Here is a 9,990-nt window from a genome sequence, read left to right on the forward strand (position 1 = left end):
TAATATAGAGACCGACTACCTTACAAAGGTAGCAGGAAGGCCTTGGATGCAGGCCGCTACCAACCGTGCGATGTGGAAGTCATAGGGGGAGGCCTATGTTCAGCTGTGGACGTCCTGTGGCTGAAATGATGATGATAATATAAAGGATATGGCCTATACACTCCGCGCTGCCCAGACGGGTTTGCGAGGACTGATATTCGCATATTTATAATGTAGGAGCTTTTCACAATATTCACAAAAAAAATTGAGATTAGAGAGATTGTAGAATTTAAGTTGACACAAAATATAAAATTGTAATGTTCATTGTGGAAAACCTTGGGGGAGGCCTTTGACCAGCAGTAGACGTCATTTGCCTGAAACGAACGAACGAACGAACGTGCTCTACATTTTCGTGTTGCATATCGTTTGTGTGCTGCAAATGACTGCAATTTTTTTAAACTACTTTCGTGAGCAATTATTTATGCTTAACTAACGAAATGAAAGTGCAGTTAATTGACGTTTTTTATCTCAAGGTCATGCTGCATGCAAAATGTGATTTTCAATCAAGTTGGGTATTCGAAAAGATGTATAATTTCGAGCATCAGAGGGCATTTCAAATTTTATGACTACTAAGATCTAGCTTTATTGGCACTAATTTTATATACTACAATAGATATTTCGGAAATACAAATAAGCTCTACGATACGAGTACGATACTCTCTTATAGGTTTTGATTTTCAGGCGTGTTGGAGAGTTTTTATGTAGGTACAATTTTCTATTCTAGATGGTATGAATTGACGTCAAAATTCGTTTGATTTTCTTTCTATTGCTAACAGACAAGAAAGAACTATGGCCATTATTGTAATCTAATGTGCGATATGATTGTTTTTAATGAGTAGAGTACAATCTGGTTAATAACGTGTCTATCTGTGACAATTATTTTCAGAAAAACAATCAAGGAAGTAAGTATAGTATGTTTTCAAAAATGTTCTCAAAGTAGGTACTTTTTTGTTCATTGGGTCGTTGGGTGTATTAGATATTGTGTTGAGGGTACATTGATTGAAATCAAAAAGATAAATTATTAGATTTTTATTTTATATTTTCAAGTTCGCTCTACAGAGTTGCAGTTGCATAAACACAGTCATTCTTTACAGTATTTTTTTGGGTTTTATGTACATTTTGTATAAAAGGCAGTCGGGCGTGCGGTCGAGGTAGGGTTCAGTGCCAGCCGTGGGCTCCGTGGGCGCCCCAGGGCTCCTCAGGCGCGGCAGCAGCGGCGTGCGCGGCGGCGGCGTATTGGTGGAGGTGAGCGGCGCGCGCGTGCTGGACTTCAGGGGTGTCTACTACGTATTGGCCGTCGTGGGTCAGCTGGATGTGGGCCTGGAAAAAGAGGACTTATTAAAGAGAGAACTGGGGAGAGGATTGAGATTTGCAGTCTGTTCCTTGGGCAAGAACTGAGACTATAGTCTGTTGATACCTACTTGGGCGAGAACTAGGACTCTTTCACATGGATAAAGGTACATATGTATTAATTGCTGTATGATGTTAACAATCTTTCAGTAAAGACTCATCCTTTACTGTAAGATTGTTAACACAGCAGAAATAGTTTCTTGCCAATGCCAAGTCTAAGGTCAATATGACGTAATTGTAAAACTTGACAAATGGATGCAATCGATAAAATGCAACTTTCTTAGTTTGCACTAGTCTCTCATGTGGTTGATTCTCCTAAAATGTGGACACAATCTAAGAGTAAGCAACTTTGTAGAGTCAACCAAACAAGAATACATTTTCAGAGGCTGCATTTGTCCCTACACAATTTTATGATGAATTTATAATTTTACAGATTTCAGCCACCATCATCGGTATTCAGAAGACCTACGATATTCTTAGTAATTTTTCTGGTGGATTGCAGAAGATATTAAGACATTTACCTGGGGGCCAGACCATTTGCCGTAACCGGCGGCGTAACCGGCACCGGCGAGGGGCGCTAGGGCGCCGTGGGCGGCGGCGTGATAAGATTTTATCACGTCGCGCATCCTAGCCTAGCCTAGGTGGTTTAACGAAACTATTCCTTGACATTTACCTGGGGGCCAGACCATTTGCCGTAACCGGCGCCGTAACCAGCAGCGTAACCGGCACCGTTGGCGAGGGGCGCGGCGTAGGCGAGGGGCGCTAGGGCGCCGTGGGCGGCGGCGTGGTAAGATTTTATCACGGCGCGCATCCTAGCCCGACTGGTGGTTTAAAGAAAGTATTCCTTGATATTTACCTGGGGGCCAGACCATTTGCCGTAACCGGCGCCGTAACCAGCAGCGTAACCAGCACCGTTGGCGAGGGGCGCCGCGTAGGCGAGGGGCGCTAGGGCGCCGTGGGCGGCGGCGTGGTAAGATTTTATCACGGCGCGCATCCTAGCCCGAGTGGTTTAAAGAAAATCTTCCTTGATATTTACCTGGGGGCCAGACCATTTGCCGTAACCGGCGCCGTAACCAGCACCGTTGGCGAGGGGCGCCGCGTAGGCGAGGGGCGCCAGGGCGCCGTGGCCGTGCGGCGCGGCGGCGAAGTAAGATTTTATCACGGCGCGCATCCTAGCCCGAGTGGTTTAAACAAAGTATTCCTTGATATTTACCTGAGGGCCAGACCATTTGCCGTAACCGGCGCCGTAACCGGCAGCGTAACCGGCACCGTGGGCGAGGGGCGCGGCGTAGGCGAGGGGCCCTAGGGCGCCGTGGCCGTGCGGTGCGGCGGCGTGGGCGGAGGCGTGGGCGGCGATGTGGGCGGCCTTCAGGTGCGCGACCTCGGGCGTGTCGACCACGCGGCCGTCGTGAGCGAGAGGAGCCGGGCCGTATTTGATGAGACCTGGAGGAAGAAGAGGTATGCTTAAAACACCAGAACTTCTTTAGGGCAAAGGCCCTAAAAAGGCCCTTGAAAAGTCAAGGCGAGAGTCAATATAGGCACTTACAGGGCAGATAGGAGCAGTCGCCCGGCAAGCGGAAGGTCGTAGGTTCATTTCCCGCCTTAGGCAGTTCGATTTTTTCAAGTTACTTATAATTTTCAGATATGTACCGTCCTAGACTGCATCTCACTTAACACCAGGTGCTGTCAAATACCTGCCTTGGTATGCATAAAAAAACTACTAGAAAAGGTAGACATAAGATACATGAAGATATCCTGGAGTGAAATGAGGTGGACTTAGATTCATATCTTGAATTGCTCATATATGACTGTATCAGGTCCAGCGAGGAGACTGCACCAGTATTTGAACTTATAGGCCATCACCTTGCAATGTACTCGTATGCTTGTGGTTATGGTTGAGTTGACTAAGAAAGGAGACTGCTTGAGCAATGCTATGTCAGCTGACAAAAACCAGGAAACTTCCAGTTGTCAATAGAAGAAGTTTGAAGTAGGTACATTGAGTCTTCCAGCAGATAGATAGGGTGGGCTGGAAGTAGCATCTATTTTTGTTGTAGCTATTGCTTATGGTCACGGCCAACTTTCCATGAAATCTTGTGGTGAGAGCCTGTACTGCTAGATTAAGCTACTCTAGCAAATCCAGTTGGTGCTCACGACATACTGTGTATGTAACACCATAAAATCAGCAAATCTACACTAGCGAATCAAACGCCTATGGCTATTTTTTTATATCTACCAATTTCTTCTAAGATTATCTTAAAATCTTACCAGCAGCAGGGGCGCCGTAGTGTCCGTCATAGCCAGCGCCGTAAGCAGGGCCGGCGGGGGCCCATGCGCCGTGGGGCGCGGTGGCGGCCTGCGCGTGCGCCGCTAAGTGCGCAGCCTTCGCGTGGGCCACCTCAGGGGTGTCTAGGACGTATTTGCCGTCGGGACTGAGCTGGATGGGCGCGGGCGCGTGCGCGTAGAAGGAGGCCTTGGCTAGGCAGAGGGTAGCCGCGAAGATAATCTGTGGGAGAAGAAAAAAATAGGTTAGAGTAGGTATTTTTGGTCTGTGGATTAAGGTTTCGGGCTGCGCACTATGCGAGCCGAATGCCGAGCAGGGAACGCGGACGAATACTTGAGGCAAAACGCCGATAGTGATGTCCCGCGTTCCCGACTCATTATGGCTATCGAGGGCAACGTCAGGTTTTTAGTGGGTAGGCCCTGTCTGGTAGGGTAGGTCTGTGGATTAACTCGATGACAGTACTAGTGTTTGATTACTAGAAATATGTTGTCTGTGTTACCTACGTCAATGTTACGGATCTAAAGTCAAAGCCATCTTTTTCCAAAGCATCTTGGACCATATAAGTGTACTATGAAATAGAGCATATTGAAAGTAGATCAACTAAAACCCTTTAGGAAACTTGTTGTCATATCCGTAAAGTTTTCACTTAGCTCCATTACTTAAGCCATCAATGTCAGCTGTAGCTAATTATGATGTAACTGAGGCAATGTCGACGAAAACGACAACTTTTGCTGACATTGGCCGCGAGCGAGCTATCAGAGCGCAACCGCGGTTACATGGTGTCACGCTTTTCATAACCGCAACGTACACCATACAAATATCAATAACATAAAAAGTAAATGAAACACGCAAAGTTTAGAAACTAAAACTGTTAAGATCAATTTCGTTTTGTAATACAGAACTAGGTATGCTAGAACGAAAAAGATACTTTTGAATTACATAAAATGATTCTAAGAAAACATTTCTAATTTACTACCGTGTGCAAGACTATCTATCGATCTATTTTCAGTGACGATTTCCGTTCAGTAATTGCACTTTCTTACTTGTGGAAGTAGTGTAGATCACGTAGCCTATTATTCTATTACACGCTCGAATAACTGCAGCATTCCTCTACAATGTTGAGGTAGGTACACAATTAATTTTAAATAGCGACAATCATACTACATTAGCCTTTTTAAATTCTATCCTAATATGAGAACCATTATGGTCCTTCGAGCGGGATTGCCAAACGCTAGTTGAAGAGACATGACCGCGCTATTCAATGACAAAAGGCAGTTATTTCGCGTCACCCACAATTACACTACATAATCTTCTAGTACGTTGATCTTAATCCCACGGTATCCGTGTCATCATATTAATTTGTATAAGTCACTGCACTCTTTAACTTGCTTCTTTCGTCAACTATACAATGCGTGCGAATTCGCGACTTCGTCATCTTTTAGGAGTGTTATTCAAATTTTAATTTATAGTTTTATATCAAAACAAAACAATGCATTGCTCACGGCATGACGTTAGCCCTCAAAACGAAAATGGTAAGTAAGTTAAGTAAGTGAGCTGATGCAATATGGCTGTAATAGTATAATAGAAAATTTTTAGGTTTCCGTGTTGTTACACTATGTTTTATGCGACCATTATAAAGCGGGCGCAGTCGAAACACAAAAAATAATTTAAGTGAAACGTGACAAACAAGATCTAGTTACGCGAACTTTTTGAACTGTGAAATTATATTTTTAAAATTCAATCTCTTTGAATAACAATGTGAATACGAAAATTTAAAAATAGAACTTTTCAATATTTTTTCAGAATCTATAAATATAAGTGGCCAGATTCAAAGCTCATTCAAATTCAGAACACCAAAAAGTTGAGACTATAGAGAAAACAATTAAAAAACGAAAGTGGTCGCGTTTATCTTGTCACTAATGGTTTCGAAGTAGCCCTGCAAGGAGTTAAAATTAGCACCGCGAGTTAGTGCAAGCGCCTGGGCGTGGCATAGCTGCACGCACCGGCCATGCAGATGACAGATAAACATAGAACACTAGGAAATCGGCTAGACCGACCATAAATTCGAATACAAAACACCGTTTATCTTAACGACTGCTGAGACATAAGAATTTATTAGTAACACGCAAAAGTTAATTGGGACAAAAAATAAACATTCCAAGATAGGTTTTTCTCCAATTCTTTGCCATTGATCGTATATCCAAGAAAAAAGGGAAATGAAAGAATGTTTTGAATCGCTAATTAGAAAGCTTTTCGTGTATTTTCCTGTCGTATTTAGTTTCGATAACGAAGGCTATTAGGAAACGTCCTTCTCGTTTCCGATCATTGTTCATATCCTGTGTCGTCTCGGGAAGTCTCGGCTATTGTTGGAAGACGTATCAAGTTTCCATTTGAGTGTGGCAAAGTTATTATGATTTCTTCTATAAATAACTAGCGGCCCACCCCGGCTTCGCATGGTTGCAATGGAATTTCTCGGCTTTTGTCTTCTATAATATACATGTTTTATACATTTAAACCTTCTTTATGAATCACCCTATTTATTAAAAACGCATAAAATCCGTTGCGTAGTTTTGAAGATTAAAGCATACCTACAAAGACAGACAGGAATGCGACTTTGTTTTATAATATGTAGTGAAGAGGCAGTCTTTGAGTAGCATCTGTTAATTGTACCTATGTTAAAGAACTGCATAATTAATCTGAAACATTGACCTCAATTAGCTTGCATCTTTCTCAGATCGAATCATAAACGGTGACTCTCTCAGAAGCTATGCGCGAAACATCATTGCATTGTCAATTGTATTACAAAACAGGCCCACGCGCACCTATCTGCGATTCGACACGGCCCCCAAATTATTGACACCCAATACGAAACCACAGGATTTGACTTACAACGCGAAACTAATTCTATTTTCTAAGCAAAACATTGGGGAAACGTGATATGGATCTATGATGCTCTACACTGATTAACCTAAGTGTAGTTGTTGTTGTATCATTAAGATATTGCGGATTTTAACGCTTCAAGGAATTTTGTCGCAACTTTACTAAGTATGAGTTAAAGGGTGTGACTAAAACATTAAAATATATATAAACCGCTCTACATATTCACCCAAAAGATTTATTTTGACACGGCAATGCGGAAAATTTAATAAATAATGTTATCTATTTAATTGCGCCTGATAAGCACCAGTTAAATTAATTGTACATTAAATTAATCATTGCTTAATTCTTGTTATAATATTTTTATAATTAAAGCAAGGTATTACGCGTGTCTAATTTATTCTACGTAGATAACTGAACTTGTTTTAATCTATATAAATATTTATGTAAGTTCTTGCATAAAGTACTAATAGCGTATAACTGTTACATATCAAATAATGTTTAACAATGAATATAACTTTCTGTCACAGTTAATGAACTTTTGCAGACATTATCAAGGAATTATGCTACTCGAAATTGACAAAACATAGGATATTTTATTGTACCCTAAAGGTCGTGGTTTAGATTTAAGTCAATAACTTGCTGTGCTAGCTCTTAAAGTTGAATGGAAATTATAAGCGCAGTTACAGTTTTTTATTCATGTCACTAACAATTGGCATGACTGGTATATTTTTAATTTAACATTAAGTAATTTTTCATGGATTTATCACGATACAAAAACATCTATGATTTGAACGAAATGACAATGCCTTAAAATGATCGTGCTATTTTTAGCTTCTGTAGAGATCATGTGATTTAACTCAAATTCTCCTTACAATTTCTTCAATGAAGCATTAAACAAGGAACAAAAGTGGTTTGCAATGTAAACTTTACCAATTCAAATGTGTAACTGGCTACTATAAAATACAAACAAGACAAGTCCATTTATTCGAACGTAGAACACCAGCTAAATCCAATTCTGTAAACGCGCACTTGCCCGCGTGAGCGCAACCCAATTCTCCGACAATCGATCAAAGTGTAAATAGCTAGGCCATTTTATAAACAATCGACAGTTGTGCAATAATAAATCGCCATAGGCCTGTATATTGTAGAAAGGTTTGTTCTAAATTTGTTGTTTATGTTACAACTATAATTTTGTTTATTGCCGTACAAAATTGCGTGCGCCGAGTGCCGGTAGCAATGCAGACTAGAAATGGTGCTTACATTTTCTTATTACTGTTTTTGGGTGATGATGTTGCTATCTAGAAATACTTCTATGGATATGTAAAGTTAGTTATACTTTTTACTACGGAAGTGGTCTATGTTCTCAGGGTATTAAGGGTAATCGTTTACCGGCACAGCTAATCAATTTTGCGACCAGCTAATGACAGAATGGGAGGCAAATTACACCGAGCGCACGCTATTAGCGTCAATGTTGTCAATTTTCAATCAAGGAAAATAGGGACGTCAGACAAAGCGACTGCTCCATAATTTGTAGGCGTGGACCTCATATCGGGCTGGCTTAGCGTTCCGTTGCAAAAGCCATTTTGCAAGAGATCGGAATTATCATTTGGCCAACTGGTGCACAACCAGTATTGCAATTTAGCCGTTGCCCAAGAAAGGAAGCGGTGGGCGTGAGGAAGTGTTATGGTTGTGCGAAGGTCACAGAAAATTCTGCATCATCGAAAAATGGAAATCGGCCGCGTCACGCCTGAACAGGGGCCTAATTGGCCCGCGCCAAATTTTTTACGCTACGATTGCTCAGCACCACTTTTACACCTGCTGCTTTTAATTCATTTTTATCGAGCAAAAAACTGATTGAGTTTTTTTACTCAGAATTATCAATTCCGGGACTGTAATTTTGTATATACACGCTGCAAAATCAAACTAGATTCAAAGAAGCGAATAATATATACAATTAACTATTAATAAAAACCAAGTTATATTACGATTATTAAACCTAAGTCTTAATTACTATTATACAAATATTTTTTTTGTTAAACTCACACTTTTTAATTTATTAATTAAAGTAATTTATCGGCATTTCATAACGCGTTTATTTAAATTAACGAGTTCTTTTAGCTGTATAAATTAAAACGATTCTGTAGTTTGAATTTGGAATTGCAAAACTGGCCACTAGAGACGATTAAACTTTCCCGCCCACTGATGTGACTGGAATGTAGAGATGCGCACTTCGCGCCCGCCCAGTGCACTGCGGCTGTGACAGCGATTTTGGCGCGAAAGCTACATCTCCTCTAAAAAGTTTTTATTGTTTTGTCTATGATTTATGTTTTGTAGATTACAGAGAGAGGGAGGATCGTAGGCGATATCCAACCGGATGCATGTATTAATCATCATTTACATTGTTAGAAAAGGCCTTGACACAGTACTTAGCATCTGATTAAAATTTTAGAGTAAGTACATAATATTCATGAGCAAAATGAGCATGATTTTTTGGATTTGCAATTGCACACATTTCGATGTGTCATAAATAACTATGATGCAAGTGAATTTATTGTTAATATTTTAGCGAAATTATTTAATTTTAATAATCCAAATATTTCAGTATTTTTAGTTGTGTGAAATTATTAACCAAATTAAAAATAGCCGTAAATAAAATCTAAATTCTAAACAGAACCAAAATTATGGTGAAAAATAGTAAAGTCACACTTACCATAGACTGCATGATTACTGTTTTATTTTCTATGTTTATGGAGATCTCAAACGAACTAACGTAGGCGCTGCTGGTTGGTTAGATCCAGTACTCGCCTAGAAATTTTCGCCTAAGTGACGACGTGTGTACACTACTACCTTCGAAGTCGGAATGCCGATTGGTCATAGACTGCCCCCTTTTATATGTCGCACCCCGCTTGGAGCAGTAATTGGAAACAATTAACTGGTCAGCAAGTGCAGTGCTGTAATTTTTAATTGGGAGATGTACAGGCTTCCGGCGGAACGCGAATAGGGATGATCGGATGGGCGGATGTCACGTGATTTGGAATATATTTAAAAAGTTTGAAAGGACGTTTGCGTTCGTTTGTTTTTAAGAAAAAATGCGTTGATGACTTTGACGTTTTGTTATTTTTTTTCGATATGGCTTACAAATATGTGGCCAGTGTATTGAAAATTTGTTTTAATTAAGTATGGATGTAAATAGGTATTTACCTAAAATAAAAAATCAATACTTTTGATGTATCAATCATGTAGATTTTGTGGTTGTTACAATTTTAGGTTTTGTTACTATGTGTGGTAATATTTTGTGGTTAATTGTGATAATGATCTAATTACAAGTTGGTTGTGTACCTGTTTGCTTGCGCAAATTTTTGATAATACCTAATTAATTATTGATACGTTTTTTGTTTTGAAGTATAATTTAGGGAACTTAAAATTTAAGAAATATTCGG

General features: G+C 40.2%; 1 protein-coding gene across 1 annotated transcript; it reads right to left on the minus strand.

Annotated features, from left to right (window-relative positions):
• Window positions 1–1,053: 1,053 nt before the first annotated feature.
• LOC135082270 (pupal cuticle protein-like) lies at window positions 1,054–9,425 on the minus strand. The gene is made up of 4 exons (XM_063977047.1): window positions 9,261–9,425; window positions 3,655–3,892; window positions 2,603–2,832; window positions 1,054–1,359 (listed from the first exon to the last, which is right to left on the minus strand). Exons 1-4 carry the CDS (start codon window positions 9,270–9,272, stop codon window positions 1,198–1,200), a joined length of 642 nt encoding a protein of 213 aa, XP_063833117.1. The 5' UTR covers window positions 9,273–9,425; the 3' UTR covers window positions 1,054–1,197.
• Between the last annotated feature and the right edge of the window lie 565 nt (window positions 9,426–9,990).

The sequence above is a fragment of the Ostrinia nubilalis genome, chromosome 21 (genome assembly GCF_963855985.1).
Source record: "Ostrinia nubilalis chromosome 21, ilOstNubi1.1, whole genome shotgun sequence".
NCBI lineage: Eukaryota > Metazoa > Arthropoda > Insecta > Lepidoptera > Crambidae > Ostrinia > Ostrinia nubilalis.